Source organism: Mauremys reevesii, linkage group 7, assembly GCF_016161935.1.
Source record: "Mauremys reevesii isolate NIE-2019 linkage group 7, ASM1616193v1, whole genome shotgun sequence".
Classification (NCBI taxonomy): Eukaryota; Metazoa; Chordata; order Testudines; family Geoemydidae; genus Mauremys; species Mauremys reevesii.
Genome location: NC_052629.1, coordinates 24565001 through 24587013, shown reverse-complemented (window position 1 = coordinate 24587013; position 22013 = coordinate 24565001). Strand labels below are relative to the sequence as shown.

Sequence of the window (22013 nt, the reverse complement as noted above, 5' to 3'; positions counted from 1 at the left end):
AAAGCGTTCTAAATATATTTAATTAAAACACAATTCTCTTAAAATGTACATATTATACACAGTCCAAAGATTACATTCATGGAGAGACGAGAAAGAGGCAACTGCAGAAAGCAAACTACTGTGATTTTTACTGGGGACAATTTCACTTCATGTAATTGACTTTTATGTCTTGGGGAAAAAAAGAAGCAATAAATGGAACATGGTAAGGGGGAAATTTCTCTCTTAAGCAATGTGTTTATTTAAATTTGTGTATATTACTACTACTTGGGTAACAATACTTGCTCTTTGTATCTATTAAAAAAATTAAAACATCTTGTAATAATTTTGAGAATTAGTTTTAAAACTGATCAAAAAAGATACAATATAGCTACCTAATGTTATGTAACTATCACCAACTGTGTTTATAGAACTGGCTAATTGTCCATTTATAAGCCTCATTCCCTGTGTTGTTGGCAAAAAGATAGTTTAAGTTAACAATAGGCTTATTGAAAAATTTACTGCCATTCAGATGTGTTTGTATTTAAACCTTTCAGCCAGCAAACGTCAAGAGTTGAACTGCATCATTTTTACTGTCTTTGCCAAGAATTATGGAAACCTGTGCCAAAACTAACACAACCATTTGGAGCAGTTGGAAATTACGAACCCTGGTAGCTACAGTACACTACATGCAACCTCTATTTAGAGCAATGTAAAATGTCCAACACTGGTGTAGTCCAAATGAGAATGTGATGTAAGTGATAGTTAATCAAGTCAAAACATTTTACATGAAATACTAAAGTATTACTTGGTTACAGACCTTGTTCAAAAACTGGATGGTGAAAAGGAGGCATAGGGAGTTTCTCGGTCATCCAGGGCTCACAGAAGTAGGCCAGAAGCCAGGCTGTGCACTGTTTCAGTGGTTCTGTCATTTCCTCTGGGCCTTCACATACCTCACAAGTAACTGAGGCCTCCTTAGTGCTGGAAAAGTGATAACATTAGTTTAATAAGTTTAATAGCCAAGCTGCTGAAGATTTTAGCATGCTAAAGACACAGAGAAAATACTTATTACATTAAACGGAAGAAAAACGTTAATGTTACATGGACTTCTTTTTCCTCTCATAAACACTAACACAGAATGCTACTACATACGGAAAAATGAAAATCAAATTAGAAAAGGAATTGCAATAAAGCAACAGCTCTGTGTCTAGTTGGAGCAAAAAGCCTGAGTGATATTTACTGTTACATACTTTCCAATGCAGGCAGACTGAAATGTGTACTATATAGTATTTTTGTATTTGCATTATAAAAATGAGCATTTCATAGCTGTTAAAGTATTGAGAATATATATAGACACGCATCCCTAATTAAAATATTCAGTAATTTGATCCCGTTCATTGTCTCCAATGCCTTTTACCAATCAGACAAATGTAAAACAATTCAGAACATCAGAAGTCAAAGAGATTCCTCCTTATTTGTAGAATTGCAATGACAATACCAGGTGAACAAAGAATAACGCTTGTGAGAAATATAGGACTTTCTTTTTTAACTTACCTGTTTGGATATCCATTGCCTAGGGAGGGGAGAATACCCTGCACAGATGTAACCATGTAAAAAACAAACAAACAAAAAAAACGCCCCAGGCTAGGGTGGAGGGGTCACCAGATGATGGTGGGGGGGACACCAGAACTGAAAATGCACAAGTCCATCAACAAGACAGTAAAAGTACATATCCTCAACATTGTCCCAGTGGTTATAGCTGTGCTAGGGATAAGGTTCTCTCTCTTTCTTACTCCTTGACACCTAGCAGAGTCCGATAACCACCATGGAGCTTCCCCGTGGGAGAGAGGAAATAGCATTCCATGCAACCAGCACTTTCCTCTTCCAGCTATTATTGCCAGGTTTCTGCTTCTCTCCACTGCGGAAGTGAAGGGAGACAACTGAGAATTAGTTTGCTTTTAAATAACAGCTTAGATTTTCAGAATATGTCAGAATGCAACAAATATTGCAGAGGGCGCCTACAAATTTCAGGATTTACTCCCCACCCCACACACATGATTTTCTTCTTTTCCTGCTGTTAAGACTATGTGGGGTTTGGGTAGGGTGTAGGTGGGGGAAGGGCAGTAAATTGGCTGGTCTTGTTTTCATTATGTTCAGTATCGTATTACACAATATTCAATTCACTTGATTGCTGAGTAAGAGCAACACAAAGTACATAAATGTTGCATAGCTAATATATTAATTTGACATTTCAGTGACAGAGCATTTGGACATAGTAGGCTGTTGAAAGTGGGGAGTTCTTCTCTGGGTCACTCTGCTTCCTAATCTACATACTTCCTGCAGAGTAAAGCAAATTGATCCAGGACCCTACAAGAGCTTTCCTGGCCAGGCACATCCAACACCATGGGACAGTGAAGCCTTTGTGGGTGTCTCTCAAAGTTCAGGAGAATTAATTTGTCTTTATGTACTAATAAAATTATCATGCCCCACCAGCAATACATAGAGGAGAAAGGATGTGTGTGGGAGTCTTCTAATAATCTATGAATGGTTATATACAGAGCTGACATCACGAATCAATGCCAGAAAGAGCAACCACACCTTCTTTAAGCCTGCCAAAAACTTTTCAACACCCAGTGTTTATTATCCTTCCTGATAAACCATCCAGCAATTTTCTGATTATTATACAAAAGACTGTTTGGAAATCGCCTCGTGGCCTATTCAGGGTACTTTTGCTGTCACAAGGGAACACTTGTATTGATTCCAGTACTGGTTTATAATAATAATATATGGAGATATACCTATCTCACAGAACTGGAAGGGACCCTGAAAAGTCATTGAGTCCAGCCTCCTGCCTCCACTAGCAGGACCAAGTACTGATTTTGCCCAAGATTCCTAAATGGCCCCTTCAAGGATTGAACTCAGAACCCAGGGTTTAGCAGGCCAATGTTCAAACCACTGAGCTATCCCCTCCCCCTTGTTTTCTGCTGCAGCTATGCTCAGTCCCAGGAAAAGGAAGTTCCACTCATGGCTCAACAGTATTTCCCTTGACAGTACTACAAACATAACGGACCAATTCTCTGATGGGAGAATGGCGGCTACAAGGCAAAGTGTTTAAGGTGGAAATGGGTGAAAAGCAGGTAAAAGTGGAGGGATCCTCCTAGTAGTAATAAAGATACAGAAAAATTCCAGCAGGACTGGGGGAAATAAAGCAGGGCTATTTGGTCACTTCAGTCACTCATATGGGGGTTGAGAAGGAAACCCTTGACAATTTCCCGGCATGCCAAAGTACCAGACACTTAACAACATATTTTCTCTTAATAGGAAACCTAAGCAAATGAAAAATGTGTGATGTATCAGTAATGACATAAAAGACTCCAAGTCTGTTTTTGCCACAAGGCACCTTTGCAACAAGACCTAGCCACCTCAAATGCTTGATCCACAAATGCATATGAAACTGAAAACAACAGGATATCAATGTAATCAGACACCTACTCTTGTCTCTGCCTCTGGATAGGATAAATGATGTATAGTCAGAAGCTATTTTAGGGTTTATTCTCAGAAGTGAAACCCTCATCTGTTTGAATTGTGCATGATCAAATGGCCTTGCAATTCTCCCCAATGCCAAGTCCTTTTCTAACTAATTGTTAAGCACTGAAGGCCACATTGCTGATTAGCAAGAAAATAATATAGCAGAATGGAGAAAGAAAGGTGGGAAAGCTAAAATATCAGGGAGATAACATGCAACAGATGATTAAACAATTGGTTAAAAGCATTAAAAATGCAAGTTAAAAATGGATTGTTTGGCATATAAGAGAACAAAAGAAAAGCAGAAGACATGGAAGAAGATGCAACTGTGCATGTAGCTTGCCAGCAGCCTCCCTATTAAATGAAAACTTACTGCTCTTCTACCTATTTATATGGCCAGACTATAATTTTGAGGGGTTTGTCATTGTAGTGCTTTGTAAAAGTTTTGTACACTTTTTACATTCTTTTGGGATTTAAAAATATTGGTCAAAGAATCTAATTCAATGGGACTATTTATGTGCATAAATTTATTCACATGCTGGCTTGGGGCCTTCCACTGCAAGCTCTCTAGGCCAAGCTCCCTCAGCACAATAGGTCTATATGACTGGAGACTCTAGGAACTCCCTCAGTATATTTCATTGTAATAAAATAATAAAACTCTTGAAATCTGCAACAGCACAAAATTAATGGACTTCTCCGATCCATAAAACAAGGGTGGCACCACACACATGCAAGATTCTGGTGACCTCAACCAGGTTCACATCTCTTGCTTGATAGTCGTAGGTAGGCTGTGACTTGGACTACTCAAACATGAAGAGAAGTAAGGGAAGAGTAGAAACCTTTCTTATACCCTTGTGCTGGCTACTCACTTATTATTCCTCTCCCTGGAGCAAGTGGGTGAGGAATAGCCAGACTCTTGGCTCCACCTCCCACCACACCAGCCTGCACAGCCTAGCTGGCACAGAGGTCGTAATTTTCTTCTGGTATAAACTAGCAGCAAAATTACTACCTCTTTCTCTCTCTCAGGAGTAAGTAGGAAACAGAAATGGTATTATTCTTCAGAAGGGTGTCTCTGAGGCATAATGCCTCCTGGGCTATTGCTGGGGTGCTATGGTATTGCTTGCTTGAGGCTTTGCGAAAAGCCACAATCTAGACTTAGTTCCATTTTTAATAATAAGCAACATAATACAGATCTGCCAAATTATTCCTCTCCCTTTAAAAATATACTTTAATTACAACATCTGTTGTGTCTACTGTATGAGCTGTGGTGTACTCACCTAAGGTATGGTGTCAAGTATCAGAGGGGTAGCCATGTTAGTCTGGTTCTGTAGAAGCAGCAAAGAATCCTGTGGCACCTTATAGACTAACAGACGTTTTGCAGCATGAGCTTTTGTGGGTGAATACCCACTTCTTCGGATGCAAGTCTTGCATCCGAAGAAGTGGGTATTCACCCACGAAAGCTCATGCTGCAAAACGTCTATAAGGTGCCACAGGATTCTTTGCTACCTAAGGTATGGGACACCCAAGTTCCAGCTCCTGCTCCAGTGACTACAGTATTTATAAATAGTGGAACAGCTGCAACAGGAGAGATTGAGAGAGCCCTGCTCCAAAATACATCATAGCCGAATTATTCTGATTTGCTCCTGAAATACGGGAAATCCAAATTCAAATCCCTTCTCCAGTCAGGGCTGCCCAGAGGATTCAAGGGGCCTGGGGCAAAGCAATTTCGGAGACCCCTTCCATAAAAAAAGTTGCAATACTATAAAATACTATATTCTCGTGGGGGCCCCTGCAGGGACCGGGGCCTGGGGCAAATTGCCCCACTTGCCCCACCCCCAGACAGCTCTGTCTTGAGCTGGGAGGGGGAATTTAATTCAGATCTCCCACATCCTGGGTGAATGCTCTAAATATTGGGATAAAGGTTATAAGAAAGGCTGCTGCCTTCTATCATCTTCCTTCATCCCCTCCATTTTTTTTGGTGTGGAATTATTCAGAAATGCGTATCAAATTCACAAATAGTTTTGGGTTGACCAAAACTACATTTTTTCGGCAAAAAAAACTATACAACCTGACTTACTCTCCTCCACTTCCCCCTCTCATTCTGAGATGTATAAAAGTGGCATTCCCTTCTTTCTTGAAACTACCACCCTTCAAAAATATCTGACTTTATAACAGCAGCTGCTTTTAGAGGATCAATGCTTGGATAGAACTTCCAGCCAGCGACCTTTCCGAGACTTCATAGCCACAAGTTAGCCCCACTATACCCTGCTCAACAGGTGACTCAAAGGAAGCCCCAGAACATTTAGCAGAAGAAATTTAGAGTAGGTGTGGTGAATTACGTCATGTTTCCCTCAGATGAAATTTCTTTTTATTCGGTGTTTCATGTTTCTTTGGAAGTTTCTGAACCTCTTGTACTGCACTCTATATATGCTCCCCTTACTCAGCTTCTTCCTGTCCTTGCCTATTGTTCAATTTTAGGAGGCAAATGGCCATCTAATTCTTACACTAAATGTTTGGAACTAGCCTTCAGCAATGAATAAACAAGAAGATGGGGAACCTCTATGTTAATGTTCTTTCCCTCACTGATCCCTAGGGAAAGGGCCTTAATCCTTGACTATACAGCCACCAGTGGCAAGGAGCCAACAGCAAACAAAATAACAGCCAAAGTAACCACAGGTTCTATGCTATACCTCTGGGCAGCTTGAATCTTGAACTGCGACATAACAAAACTTAACTTTTATTTTTACACATGAAAATAAAATAAGCATATTCATCCAAGAAAGACAAGAAACTAAAGAGCCGTTATTTCAGTGAGTTTCACAGCTTTCTCAACAAGCAATAACCGTCAGTTTAATTGGAAAGGTCTATGTGTATGTTTGCTTGATGAAGGTACCGCATAAACATTTTAAAAGCATTTCAGAACAGTATTCTTGTGTCCAAGTGTGGCAGATTTGCCCATATTTTTTCACTGAAATATACTGTTTTGCCTTTCTGTTAAAGGATTTCATTGGCTTCCCTCGAAAGAAAAAGCCACACATTTTATTTGCAACCTTACTAGTATAATGAAAAGCATTCCTTGAAAATGCATTTTGGGTGGGGGGGGGGGGGGAAGGGGGAGAAGGGGAGTTCTGCATTTTCCTGTATTACCAAAGCTCTTATTGGGGATGTAAAGCCTTATACTTGCTTAGGTTAGCGAATGGAATTAGGTGCTGTCCAGCATCCTTGGAGGATACAAGTTCCATTTCTTGCTATATTTCTAGTCTGCCAACTGAATTAAAATGTGACTTGTATTTCTTAGCATTTCCCACTCTTTAAAGGACATTTGCAGAATTTTTATAGTAGTAAAATTTATCTTAAATTGATTTTTTATGCTTGTGCTAAAGATCTCAACCTCTGCTTTACCCTGTACATTTCTACTTTAGATCTCCTTTTTAACTCTTTCTCTGTTAGTATTAAATAACTATTTATGGATGAAATGCTGTTAAATGGACTTTGATCCTAAAATAAGGATTTATGACATTACATTTAACATAGTTGACATAGCCTAAAACAATCTCATTTTTTGTATGGGTAACAAAAATGTCCATTTAAAAATAAGCTATTCTTGTTCTTTTTAAAGTCTTGTATTACTCATCATTATTCTCCCTCTTATTAACATAACTGTGGCATGACAGTATCCACAACAGCTACACCTATGACAGAGGGGCTTCTAAAGACTTTCCTACAGCAGAGTCCAGAAATCCAAATCATTATCGAGTTCAGCAGCACATGGCTGCTCAAAAAATCATCTCTGGATTTTCCCAAGCAAGCAGAGCACACAAACAACAACTCCTTGCTTGTTATATTAAAATCTAGAAACTTGCTGCTCCACTAGCGAGTGCACAGTCCCTTAGCCCAACGGCAAAAATCTCCACAATGCTAATCACCGGCTGAGCTGCTGCTGCACAACATGCAAAGAGCTGAGACAAGCTTAGCACAGTTCCAACCGCTTGGCCAGGAGGAGGCTCCCTTTTGGAGCCACTAAGGTTTGCAGCTGCTACAGATCAAGTATCTCAGTTTGATTCTCAGTTGCGGTAATGTACAAGACATTCATGAAAGTCACTGGCTGGGGGAATTCACTACTGGTTTAAGTATCAGAGGGGTAGCCCTGTTTGCTGCTTTACAGATCCAGACTAAGAGTCCTGTGGCACCTTATAGACTAACAGACATATTGGAGCATGAGCTTTCGTGCATCCGACGAAGTGGGTATTCACCCGCGAAAGCTCATGCTCCAATACGCCTGTTAGTCTATAAGGTGCCACAGGACTCTTTGCTACTGGTTTAGTTCACCCTAGTGTCTTACCATCCCACTTTACACATACAACAACTGTATTATACTGTTCTTTTTACTATACTCCATGACTGGTTCTACTGACTTTGCTTTCTGTAAGCCTCACAACTAAGTGAAAAACTGGGTCCCTGCTCATACAAAGCAGAGAATGGTGAGGTTCTCTTACCCCTTTTTAGATTCTCCTTAGAATTGTATTTTTTACACGAAACAATAAAAAGGAAAAGAGTGTTTTTAACAGAGGAAAAATATAAAAACCATCTGGTTCAGTTTAAAAAGGCATCTTCCAAGACATATGCAACTATTGGCAAATTAGAAATACTTTCAAAACAAACATGTAAACAGCAAGTTGGCTTCAATATCATTGTTGAGGAAACGTTAGATTTTAGTATGTGCTTATGAAAGTTTTTAAAGTTTTCTAAATGCCTTTCCATTATGAGAAACAGAGAAGGCCTATTACTATGTTTGGGGATACAATGCCACTGTGGTTAACCGTATTCCAAATTGGTGTGGCTTTTATTTAAAGCTTCCTGAGTGGTATCACTTTTTTTTTTTGCCTCAATGAGTCAAATAAAATTTAACTGAAACATTCTAAGATGGACCATGAATTGTCATTTAACATAAAAAATAATACACCACAATGATTCAGATGGCAATTTTCTTAGGATGCAAAATCCTTGTAAACATAGATCAAATCATTCTAAGAATGTTACACAGGCACCTGCAACTATTAAATACAATAGGTACCATTAGAATATAATGCTAATTTCCACTGTATGTAATCAGGCATGTTCAAGGGTTTATCACTTGGTAATAATTACCTCACCCTCTAGTGGTTAGCCTGAAAAAAGGAGCTGGGAGCGAATGCAGATTCTCCTTTATTTCAAGTTGTTGAAATAAATCGAACAAGAATGAAAATGGCAAGTTCTATTCCTTATCCCATAAGTGTGCTAAAGTTAGCTAATGGCCATGGGTGTAGACTCAGATAATTGCATATTTATTATATCAATGGAATAATCATAAAATAGTCCATTCAGAAATAAAGATAAAGACTTGAAAAATCAATAAGATGCCAATGGAAAGAGCATTTTGTTGTTATATTTTTTGTATCATATTGAAGATGTGATTAAAGTAAGTTCTCTCAGAATTAAGGCTGCCACTCCATTACTAACTAACCTTGCTGTATTTTGATACTGCTGCACATATGGCATGTGAGATCATACATTGGTCTGAGACATCCTGCTAACCCTAGGGACTGAGCAAATGTAAGGGTCTGCAAACATTTAGTCGTGTTACATTGTATGTTTCTTTCAGTACCTAAACATAATTTCCTTGAATGTATTCATTTAACCATTAACCCTGTTGTACATGAAAAATATTTTTGTATTAAATATATTTTCATTCCAACAACAAGGACTCTGGGACTTTCTATGATCTTAATCCTAAGAATATGGTCTTAAGAATGTCTATACTGCTGCAGATGCCATGGGGCCCTGCAGAAAATTTTCCCTTCTCTGCCCTCAGAGCAATAGTTCTTACAGACCAGGGCACAGCAGCAGGGGAAATCTGCTGCCAGGCATGCCACTGTTTGTGGCAATTCCAAGATTTCTCTTTGCTCTCTTACTCCTTGTTCACTCCCTCTCTGTAGCTGGAACAACAAAGAGCTAGGAAGAAACTGCATAGTGCCATCATATCTGATGCAAGGAGCTCTGACTGGGATGATTTAGTTGGGAATTGGTCCTGCTTTGAGCAGGTGATTGGACTAGATGACCTCCTGAGGTCCCTTCCAACCCAAATAGTCTATGATTCTATAAGGTGAAGACAGACATTGAGAACAGCAGATGGGAGGTGAGCCCTGAGAGAGAAACCAAGAACAATCTTCACAAAGGGTAGGCAAGAATGGCAAACAGGAGAAGGTAAGAAAGGAGAGAAAGGAAATGCTCCCTGAACCTCACTACTCAGTTTCCAAATCCTTCCCAATCTTGTGAGAACAGTCTAATCCTAATCCCTCCCCATTACCAAATCCTCCAGTTCCCCCAGTTTTCTCAACCTCAATTTAAACAAAAACACTCTCATAACCTACTAACAAGGGAAAACTACTTGGCAAACATGCATATTAAAGGATCTCTAATAGAAAATTTCATAATTCGTTTCTGGAAATATCCAACTATATTAACAGCATAGCACAATATCCAGCTTTTGTAGTTTGAAGTATATGTACAAGTTGTTTTGTGTGTGAGTGAGAGAGAAAACAATTACCCTGTACAGGAAGTGGTGGTTTCTTTCCCATGCGTATTTTGATTTTGTACAATCTGGTGCATTCCAAAGACTCATCAGTTCTCAGAATTATCTTTATGAACAACAGTGATAAAAGAATCTCTGTTAGGAATAATTTAACTGGGAGACTGTAGTATAGACAAATTTAAGGTAACTTTCCACAGTAACACTAGCAAACTTATTTTCTTTTCAAAACAGAGGGATAATAACTCCAGAACAAACAATAAATACACCAGAGTGTTTTGGGACCTGCAACCCAAAGAAAAGTTTTCTAACATTTTCTGTCCTAATATGAAATTGAGGCCCAACCTAGACAAGTGTTTTGTGAACATATGTAAAGAACTCCATGTGGCTGCCATGCTAATCTCCTTGTTAAGGGAAAAAGACCAGAGACCTGTTGCTGTAGCAGACGTGCACTATAAAGAATAGGCTTTGACGTGACCTTGTAGTCTTGCTAGGCTGCAAGAATGTGTGATGCAATCTGACAGCAATTTAGGCATGGTCTTGTTAGAGACTACAGAACCTATTTAATGTCAAACAAAAATAAAAATGTGGATGGACTTTATAAGGGCTTTAGTTTACTGTAGATAAAACCTTAAGGGCCTTTTAACATCAAGCTTATGGAAAAGACCTTAGTGAAATCAACACACAGGTGGAAAGGAAAATATTTTCTGGGTGACAAAGTGGAATTCTGTCACCACTTTAGGAAACAGTTGAGGATGGCTTTGAACAGTTTAGACTAACAGACGTTTTGGAGCATGAGCTTTCATGGGTGAATACCCACTTCATGGTATTCACCCACAAAAACTCATGCTCCAAAACGTCTGTTAGTCTATAAGGTACCACAAGACATTTTGCTGCTTTTACAGTTCCAGACTAACACGGCTACCCCTCTGATATTTGAACAGTTTAATAGCCAAAACAGTTTTCAGATAACCTTGACCAGATGAGAAAGCCTTTAAGTGACCCTGAGACTTAAGGATTCATGAAGGATTTCCCACGTAGAAACATTTCACGGTTATCACAAATACTTTTGCAGACAGTGGACCCAACAGTATTGCATGGTCCTTTCTCATACTTGTTAGCTTCAGCGAATCCTCTCTCCCAGACACATGAAGTTACTAACAAAGCTCCAATAGGCAGTAGCTGCCTCCAGGAATGAAGCATGTTTCAGCAATGCCTTAGGTACTGACCAACTGGTCTACAGCAGTGAGGCCAGGCAGATAGTGTAGCAACCTTAAAGGAATGTCTCCACCAACTGTGGTCAGAGAGGAACTTGTGATTCAAGTACCAGAAGGCATCTGAAATCCAAGACAGGAACTGGTGTGATATGCCCACAGCTGGATTCTACAGCTTTAAAGTCTTGAACTTGGGTGCATGGGCAAGAGTACTGATACATGATGGGAATCTGCTTTGTTGGGTATCATTATGGAAGAGACATGTTTGATGACTTAAATATTATAATATCAACATAGTGTTACTAGATTTAAGATGTGATCCAATAAAAATTGTGTCACTGAATATTATCACTAAAGCTGAGCAGGATACTTTTTCATGCCCCGTGAAAATCTGAGATTTTGAAAATTTCCTGTTTTGCATCAGGACAAAACCAAGACCTTCGGGGGCGGGCAGGGTAGGAGAAGAGAGAGAGACACCCTAGTACAGCCAAGAGCCCAGTGGTTAGGGTAGTCACCTGGGAAGTGGGAGACCCTAGTTCAAGTCTCTGTTGTGCCTAATTCAGAGCAGGAACCTCAACTTCCATATTCCAGATAAGTGCAGTAACCACAGGGCTGCTGGATATTCAGGGGTGAGTCTCTTTTGTTGGAGGTGTTCCACTTCCTACAAATAATTAAATATTCATTTGGCCAGAGAAAGAGAGACTGATTCTATATCCTGGTGGTTACAGCACAGCAGGATCTTGAACGTTGGTCTCCCAGATGAATAACATGGAGAGACAGATGAGCAGGCGCACTCACAAGCTTTGACCAGAAATTCCATATCCAGGACCCATGAAACCTCTCTCAATGAAAGTTTTGTTGAAATTGATAACTTTTCACAGGAACCTTTGTTTTTGACAAATCAACATTTTCCAATAATAAAATGTTTTGTCAAAACATTCCTAATTATTACTTATTTTATCTCACGGCAGTTTTTAACTTTGCCACACAAACCCTTGCTCACATGAGTAATCCCTATCCATGGGAGATGACCCGTTGAAGTCAATGGGACTCTCTCTGTGAATAAGGACTAGTCCTGTCTGCAGGACAAAGGCTGAAGTGTAAATAAGCTGTCTTAATATTTTAATGTTTATTTATATCAGCCACTAAGTGCAGGTTTCAAAGCCTATGCATCAAAATGGTTTTTGCTTACAGAAATGGGTGGCATCTCATTTTTCACATGTACAAGTCAGTAATAATTAAAGCATGAAATCAGCATTGAAACAAGACTTCAAAGATTCACTCAGCCAACCACATTTTCTTTAAGAAAGAGGTATAAAATTGAAAAATATGTTTAGCTAGGATATGTACTGTCAAGCTTCAATGTGAACATTCAAAAAATGTATTTAATCAACATCTTAATGTCATATAAATAGTCTTTCTTTGACAGATGAAGACAAAAACACCCCAAAACTGCAGATGAATTATCTAGTCCCTAATGATTCGAAAACAATTACAGGATGCAGAGCAATCTAGTTAAATTTTATTCAGAAGCTCACTACACTTGTGTTTTCTCTTATTTTTCTATCAATGAAACCCATGAGGTTTAAGCACAATTCATTATGTATGAGACCCAACTTGCAGTGCTTGACTGTTGATTAATAGGAAAGTTTGCTGTATGTACATTTGCAACATTAGATGCATACAATATGCTAACTTATTCTTTCACTGAAGCTAATTATTTACAAAAATGACTACTTGAGACTACAATTTATTAAATGCATGTATCCAGTCTCAATTTGGCCCCAAAAGACAGTCTGGAATGAAGATCTTTTACATGATGTGACAACTTCTAGAAACAGTGTTATTAATATTGTAAATGTGGCAAATAAAGAGTTCAAATAGCCTTATGTCTATGTTGTGTTTGTTTTTCACAACTGAATCAATGAACAAAGCAGCTTTTTAAAGTTTAAAACCCATGTGAGGCACATTCTTCTTACATAGTTTAATTTAGCTTCTTATAAATGAAATGTCTGTACATTAGCAATAAAAGATTAAAAAAGGAGGAGAGTTGAAATAAATGGATATCACACCCCAAACTTGAAATTAGTGCTGAAGTACTTCCATTGTAGTTCTTTTAAAGACTTTATTGAGAATGAGATTTGAACATTTACTGAAGAATATCTGTAAAAATTTTAAACTTGGTAAGAGTCATTCTGTGACACACTGCAAATTCTACTGAGGTTTTTTTTTGCTTGTATTTACCCAAGTATTTTATTTCCCAGTGGATCTTTGTGGTTGGAAACTTTGCATTAATTAGTATTCTCTCCTGCTTTGAGCAAGGGGTTGGACTAGATGACCTCCTGAGAGCCCTTCCAACCCTGATATTCTATGATTCTATGATTCATGTGAACACCCCAAAATAAGCAAGTATGCATCAGCCTAAATCAGAAATTTGGACACCATATATTTGAAAAGGGATTTCAAATACATGGAAGTTTTCCTTTATAGGCTACATGAAGGAAATATTTCAGTCTTCACACCAACTAGCCTTTACTGGTCTTCTGTAATGAGGACCCTGATCTTGCAAACATAAATATGCTTAACATAAGTAGTCTTATTGACTTCAGTGGGACTATTCACGTGGTTAAGATTAAACATGTGTGTTTGTAAGATCAGGGCATAAAAGGTAGCCACCTACATCAGAATAAGTTGTTTAAGAGACCAGCCTCTGGGCAGCCACTAATCCTGCCACTTGGATGCTCAGAAAGCTGTTGCCTAGATATCCTGTGCTGTTGGTGTGTGCCATAACGTACTCGTTAGAGATCTGAGGAGAATCAGACTCCTGTCTTCACATGCCCAGATAAGGAAAATCAATTTCAATGCCCAAAAGACTCAACTGATAGTGCAGAAGGTCATTAAATGCTACCAATTGCTCTGTGCCATTAGAGTGTTGATCAGAATCCTATACAGAGAGACACAGATTTCAGACAAGATCCTGTCCTGGGATACTGTATACTAGGCCAATAGAGGAAATAAAACATCAATGGAGGGTGGACTTTTTTAATTTTTTGAAGACAATATATGTGTTCAAGAAAAACAAAACAATACCAGAGAGAGAGAGAGAGAGAGTGTGTGTGTGTGTGTGTGTGTAAGGTTGCAAAGCCAAGCATTACAAAAAGATAGGGCTATTCATCCAGTTTCAATTTTCCCCTCCCACACCCACTCCCAGTCCTCCCTGCTTGCACACCCCTGCCCAAGATACTCATCCCAGTCTCTCCATCGCAGGTCTTCCACTCCCAGTCCACAGCACTTCCTCCAATCCTCCCACCTACTGGCTCCCAATCAGTTCTCTCTCCCATCTATGACTGTCTGATCTCAGTCTACCCCACCCTTCCACTACTACCCAACACTGGGGTCTTTTCACACACTAGGAACATGAATGAATCATAGTATCTGGAGTCTGGTCAACATCTAGGTGGTCTGAGTGAAATTTACACCTTCACTAGAGCTTATATTGTCATTTATCTCATTTCTGTATTGAGACGGTATCACAACTGGCTCTAGAAGTAATATGTGGCATTTACCTGGCACTTTCATAATCTCCAAAGCATTTTGAAAATATTAATATTTACAATATAATCCTCAACATTTCTGAAAGTTAGGCATTATAAATCCTCATTTGCCAGATGGGGAAACTGAGGCAGAGAAGTTAAGGGTTGAATGATCAAAAATGACCTCTAATATTGGGTGTCCACCTTGATTCACTTTAGGACCTGGTTTCCAAGGTGATAAGTAACCAGAACTCCAACTAAAGTCAATAGCAGTTGCAGGTGCTCAGCCCTTGAAAACCAGCCAAAAATAAAGACATCCCAAATTAGAGGCCACTTTTGAGAATTTGACAAGAAGGCTATTTTCAAACCTAGGTGCCTAAAGTCAGGCTTCTAAATCCACAAAAGTTTTCAGAAGTGCCGAACATCCACAGAACACACAGAAGTCGGTGGGAATTGCAGCTGCTCAGCACCTTTGAAAATTAGAACACTTGTTTAGATGTCTAAATATAGATGTCTAAATAAAGCCCAGCTTTTGGTGCCAAATTTTTGAAAAATTTGTCCCAGGTGTCTTGATCAGGAACACAAAAGGAGTCAGTATCAAAGCCAAGATTAGGACTCAAGAGTTTCCGTCTCTCGGTCTGGTGCTCACACCGCTAAATCATGCCTCCTTCTAGTGACAAGGATTCAGCTGAGCTCAACACGGCACGTGAATGTGCGGCAGATGTTGCTGTTGAAAAACAAAAATGAGGTTCAGCTTTTGCCTTGCTAGTTAAGAGCATCGGCTCTGCAGTGCTCTGAGCCCCTTCTAGCTAGTGGAGCATAGCAGTGTGCCCAGCACTGTGACTTGGGTCTGCTTCTTAACATCTAACCTTAGGCAATGAAGCTAGCCCCATATCTGACTTGGAAAAAATCCAAAGTTTTGCAATTGCTTTCTTCATACAACTTCCCCTTTTCCTGCAATTTCTGCTCATTTTAGATTTTTGCAGCCTTTCATTGTGTACCAGCCAGGCATCCACTTGCACGGCAAAAGACAACAGTTATGAGAATGCCAATTTCTCATTAGGTAAAGCTCCATTGTGCCACTTTTCTCAATAATTTATTTGAAATCAGACTTGCTCATGGGTCTTACAGAGTTGTGCGGTTTTAATCAGAAAAACAATAAATCAGAAAGGAAACCAAATATTCATTTTCATTTTAAATTGCTTGAAGATCCTAACTGGATTAAGATGTTATCAAAGTTCTGAGTTCATGTGAAGAGTGGCTAGAATCACTAAGTTCACTTTTTAGAAAACATGATGGTCAGGGTGAGTAAAAGAAAAACGTTGGTTTTATTAAAAAAAAAAAAGGAATAGCGATTATGGGCTAAATCCCACTATGCTTACTCACAAGACTGATCACCCTAATTCAACTGGATTTAAAAGGTGTGAAGTGATCAGGATGTGGGCCTCCTTAAAAAAATCTTTTGAGTGTTTGAGGCGCTCACAAATCTTCTCTTCTTCCTCTTAACAAATAAGGGACACCCTGACTGCTTCTGTTGACCAGCAGAAACATCCAAGAGAGGTGAGGCAGCACTTGCTGCAAGACAGCAGACATACTGCTTTGTCAGCTGCTGGTGGCAGCCTAAGAGTTCTGTAGTGGGTATAGGGAGAAAGGTGGCTAGACATCTGTAATACTGGAGTCACAGACAGGGAGAAGCAAGCTCATCTTTCCCAAAAAGGGATCTCAAACCTAAGATATGTATACTGCTGAGAAGCTCAGCGAGTCAGTATAAAGCAAAAAATTGACAATAGGCATTGACCACAACCCACTAACGTGTTTTTGAATACCACAGTCCTTGTTTGCACCAGGTTCTACATGTGTTAATTAACATGCCTTAGCTACCATTTGCCAAAGACACATTCATTTTCAGCGTCTAGACTAGGCTTAGGAGAAACCCTGATGGTTTGAGCAAAGAGTTGGTCAGATATGGGGCTGTCCATGACTTTCTAACCTTCCCATACATGGAGGGCCAAGCCTTTGGCATAATCACCCAAGGATTCCAGATCATGCTAGAGGGGACAGACCTCTCAGAAGGTTCTTCAAAAGGTTACTTTCAATGAGTAAGTTAGTGAGTTGTTGGTTTTTTTTTATATAATCTCAATACATTTCTACAGAACGTTCAGTCTTTATCCATCCTTCGATTACATTTGCAACTCACTAGATGTTGGCGGGACTACTGTTTCCCCAAAATGTTAATACCAACTGAAAAATGAACTCTGCAGCCTACCATTTATTCCTCAAATACACATCACAGAAGTCTGTGGTTCAACATAAGTTATCATAGGTAGGAATAACAAGCTGTAAAGCATTTATTTGTAGTCTTTAAACACATTGCAAATCTGTGGACCTGTGTATTTTCCAAGGGTCCGTGTAACTACACCCTCACTATTTCATGTGCAAAACCATTCACTGTGCTTGTATATGGCTCAACTGCATCTACATCTGTGGGGGAATCTGAGCATACAAATCAGCATTTACTGCACTCCTCATTCAGGAAGCTCTTTGAAAGCAGTGAACTCCTTCAGCCAGTCAAAGGGATTTGCTGGGGAGTGACGTAAGACTGTGAAACATGCTGCCTTCAGTGCTTCCAGCTTATGCCAGCTGAGATCCTCAACTTCAATTCCCTGCATGGCAGCACATTCGGCCACCAGATCACCTAAGTGTACTGTATATGTTATTTACATCTTACTTAAGCTGAAAGAAAAGCTCCACTTTTCTTCTAGTTACTAAGCAGGCTCCCATCACTGTACTGAAAACAGTAGGGTGCATCGACAAAACCAATAAAGACACTGTTTTATAAAACATTTACAGTTAATTATCATTAAAATAAGATTCTGTAAACTCCAATGCCAAAAGGGCCCTCCAAAAGACTGGATATTTAGGTATACTTTAACCAAACCTTTTCAGCCAAACTCCCCTGTTCATGAGTCTATCCCTACAAACTGTTTTCCAGCCCATGCCCTGATTCCTTCCTCATCAGTCTTGTCTATAGCTCCCTACTCATGGGAATCTGCAGGGCTCATCAGGTCTTAAAGTCTGTCTGCTGGGCCCCATATCTTCAAACGTTTCAGCACAGTTGTGCTCTGGTATGCATGGTATGACTCTGAAGGTCTGAAATCTTACATGCTCTCTGGAGTTCAACTAAGTGGGAAGTCCCAGGCAGACGGAAAGTTGAGATGGGAGACTGCCCTAGCTGCTGGGATGCAGAAACATTCTAAGAAGAAAGCCGTATTTGGATTTGAGGAGGGAATCTGAGGGTATGGTGGATAGGTAAAGGTGATGTAATAGAAGGATTGAAGGGGGGAAAAAGCAGGGAGATTTTATCTAGATTTTGGCAAGTCTTTTTGCACTTTGTCCAAACCAGATAATCTGGCAGATCCCAGTGCAAGATAGATTTATCCTGTATTCCACTGATGAAAAAAGAGAAAATGAAAAATATAAGCAAATAATGAGTCACTGGCAGCATATGACTTCTATGGCAGAAGATACATTTTCTAACTGTTGAATACCAGGGACATAGGTGCTGGAACTAAGGATGGTGCTGTACCCCCTGGCTTGAAGTGATTTCCATCATATACAGTTTGGTTCAATGGCTCTCAATACCCTCACTATACAAATTGTTCCAGCACCCCAACCAGGGAAATGTATATAACATTATAAACTCCATTAATTTCCTCCCCTACTTTAAAAGCTTCATATTTCTCTCCTGCACCCCAATTCAAGTGAACTTTTCCCCTTTATGATGGCCATTTAGACATGGTTCTCTATTCAGAAATTCTGCTAAAATACTACACTACAACTTAGTTAGATCCTCCAGGTAGTTCAAGAAAAGCGGTAAAGTGGTACACCAGTACTCGTACTCCTAATTATGAGCTCTTTTTGATCTGTGAATAGAGTCATATGAATATTTTCTTCTTTACCCAAAGGTCTGGGGAAGGGCAGCTTTCATGGCTCATGCAATTTATTGTTGAAGCATGGTACAACTTGATGCATTCAGTACCTCCTCTGAGTTGGATGAAACCCTCCACCAACCTGTGGACAAAAATCCACTCTTAAAAGTGTATATGGGAAGTCACCAGAGAGGGTACTCTGGGATTCAATAAAGTTCCAGTTTATGGTCCTGATCCTGCTGTACTGGCAGCCTCTTAAGTGCATACAAAGTTCCACTGAAGTTAACAGGACTCAACATGGTTGTACGAGTGTAGCTACTTGGATCAGGATCTATACCTGTGAGGTGATGCAACATTATAATTTATGTTACTCTGCATTTTATATGATGGCTAAATATTTTCTGAAGTACAGCAGCATCTTTTTTCAGAAAATGTTCATTGTGCCTAGAGATTGCTCTCCACTGGGCTTTAGGTGAATCTGTGTTGCAGTTCCATTAACTTGTGTACTATCTCATTAATAAATAACCTTGCCATGTAAGTGCCTTTCTTGAAAATTGGCTTGTTCTATTCCATATAAATAATACACATTTCTCTGTTATCAGGTATGGCAGGTTTTTTTCTTTGTCCATGTATGGCATGTGAAATGAGACAATGTGGCAATTTAATCTAGGAAGCAGTTTATGTAACACTTCCTCAACATACCTTGTATTTGGTCATATTTACTACAGCAGCTGGAATATATTAACTGGCTAGCATAGCATAAAATAATGTATTTAATAACTGACACAAGTATATTGACCATATGTCAATAGTAAAAAAAAATCTTAAGGAACTATTAAATGGATAGTTATTGTAATTGTGTTTTAAAGCACTGAGGTCATATTTAATTTTGAATCCAAGCTCTTAAAATGTGTTTTTTGGCAAAGGCACAGTAATAAAAAAAAACAAACTTAACAGTAGAAAAAAATGAAAATTATTACTATAAATCTTTTTCCAGATTACTAACACTGTAATAAACAAACTGAACAAAACTTTAATTGTTTTAATCAGAAATATTGTCACTGGCATTGAAAATACTAAGTTAAAGGGTGATATTTAGTTATTTTGACTTGTGCAGTTGCCTGTCTCCCCACATTTCAGCCCTTACTTCCGCCCTGTAATTGGCCACTATCCCAGAAACTACTGTCTTCAGTCCAGGGTTATCAAACTCCGCTTAGTTCCACCCTCCATCTTTCCCAATCAAAGGCTATGTAACTGAAGAAATGTAGTTATGTTACACACATGTGCAGAAAGAGAGAAGTGTTTATTTTATCACAAAAAAGCCAGGCCACATATTTCTGCTAGATTATTTTCATGCTTCTGGACTGTCTTTGCTGGGGAACAATGTCTGTGTCAAGAGCAACGATGCCCAAACTTTTCCTGTCATGCCCCCCCCCTTACCAGCAACGGAATCTGTCTGCACCCCCACCCCCATTACTGCACAGTTGGCTCTGCAGAGGAGCTTGGGCTGAAGGCAGAGCTGGTGGCTGAATTGGGGATGGAGGAGGAGCTGCGGCTAGAGGTGGAGCTGGCCTGGGGTGGGGAATGGAGCTGCGGCTGGGGGTGGAGCTGGGCTAGGTGGTGTTCCCTCCCCGCCCCCCATGAGTGAGCAGGTCTCTACGTGGGAACTATCAAGGGATATATCTACGGCTTTGTCTTGACTAGAATGTGTTAGCTAGCATGCTCTAATGAAGACGGTCTAAATTTTGTGTAGACAAGGCAATATGTACTTTAGCATATGCTAATTTGGTAGAGTTGAAATACAATTTTCCTTTCTTTTAAAGGGAAACTAAATTTAAAATCTAACATTAGTGAAGACTGTGAAATCAAGGGCTCAACATTCAAGAAATTCTAAAAGTTAGTGTTTCTAATGCAATGTAACTCATCAGCATTCCACATCCCATGGTATATATTTTATGGCATTTACTAAGTGCACATCTAACAAGAAAAACAGGTATATATCTGAAATGTGCTACACTAATGTTGCAGGTAAAAATCTTAATTTCTTAAATTTTGAGAACATTTCACATCTTGTACAGTATCAGTATTACATTAACTTCCCTTATTGAAAAAAATAGGAAAAGAAAACTCGGCAGCTATTTGAATTCCATAGCTTTGAAAGCGGAACTTGTAATTTTCTTGAACCACAGGTATTTTACTTTCAAAGCTTAAAAAGTCAGCATATTTCACCAGGAGTGCACGTAAGTTTCTTTTTCTGGAGCAGATATATTGACAGAGCTGCAAAAGGTTTATTAAGCTTATTTAAAGCTGCAAAACTATAATAAGCTGCATAGTCCAGAGTTAAATTGCTCAGTGCACTTATCTATCCTAACACCCCTTGCTCCAGAGCTAGCTCAGGAGCTTACTAATGATCTCCTGTTTCAGCAGCTGAGCATGTACATTTTTGTAATCAAATAGCTGAAAAGATAGCTCCTGTGCATACATTCATAGTGCATCCCTCTTTAAAGGCCTGATCCTGAGACGAATTGAACTGAGTGCCATGCTATCAAAATAAACAGAATTTCAAGACATCAGGTTCACTAGAGCATCTCCATCATCTCTGATAGCTGCACTACACAGCTATCATCTCTGTCCCACTTATTCCATCTCATTCAGTCACCATCCTTCTAGAATCTAATAAAATATCCATTGAAGGAGAAATTCTCTAAATTCACAAAAGACAGAACCTAACCAAATGACAACCACAGTCCTATACATGCTTGGTCAAATGTCAGCACTGCTGATTAGTATTTTCTCACTAGGGCTAAGACTAGATGTTGACCAACTATCCTAATGAGACCTGGCCACATGCCTGAAAGACCAATGTGCTAGTAAGACTTGGTCATATCTCCAAGGAAGGAGTGATATAAGAAGGTCCAGACATGTATTGTAAAGGGCAGTGTGTTTGTGTTAGCCTGCTGAACCTCAGGACTCGATTTCTTTCTTATTTTGAAAATCAGCACTGCCAATATAAATCACTACAATCGTCATATTCTCTGTTTTCTTTTCTTTCAGCCAGCCTCCCTCCTCCTGCATGCCTGGTATATTAAGATCTGAAAATTCCCTGCCAATTACTATAGATGCTATTCCAAATCTAACCCACACTGCCAAGAATCAAACCAGAACCTCTAGAGTGCAGCTGGATCTGCAACCAAGCTCCTTATCTTGTTAATCCTGTAAACCAGCCCTTCCTTGCCATTCTCAATTAGATTTTTTTTCATGAAAAAAG

The 22013-nt window shown here is 39.3% G+C and overlaps 1 protein-coding gene across 3 annotated transcripts in view; it reads right to left on the bottom strand.

Annotated features, from left to right (window-relative positions):
* The window catches only part of MGMT (O-6-methylguanine-DNA methyltransferase), a 308225-nt gene that overhangs the window by 51986 nt on the left and 234226 nt on the right, over window positions 1-22013 (bottom strand). For 2 of the 3 annotated variants that reach the window (XM_039481178.1, XM_039481180.1), the window contains exon 4: window positions 797-957. In XM_039481178.1, the coding sequence (XP_039337112.1) occupies window positions 797-957 (161 nt within the window). Of the gene's footprint in view, window positions 1-796; window positions 958-1530; window positions 1816-22013 lie in introns of those variants that run through there. The other variant, XM_039481179.1, reaches the window with a different exon arrangement.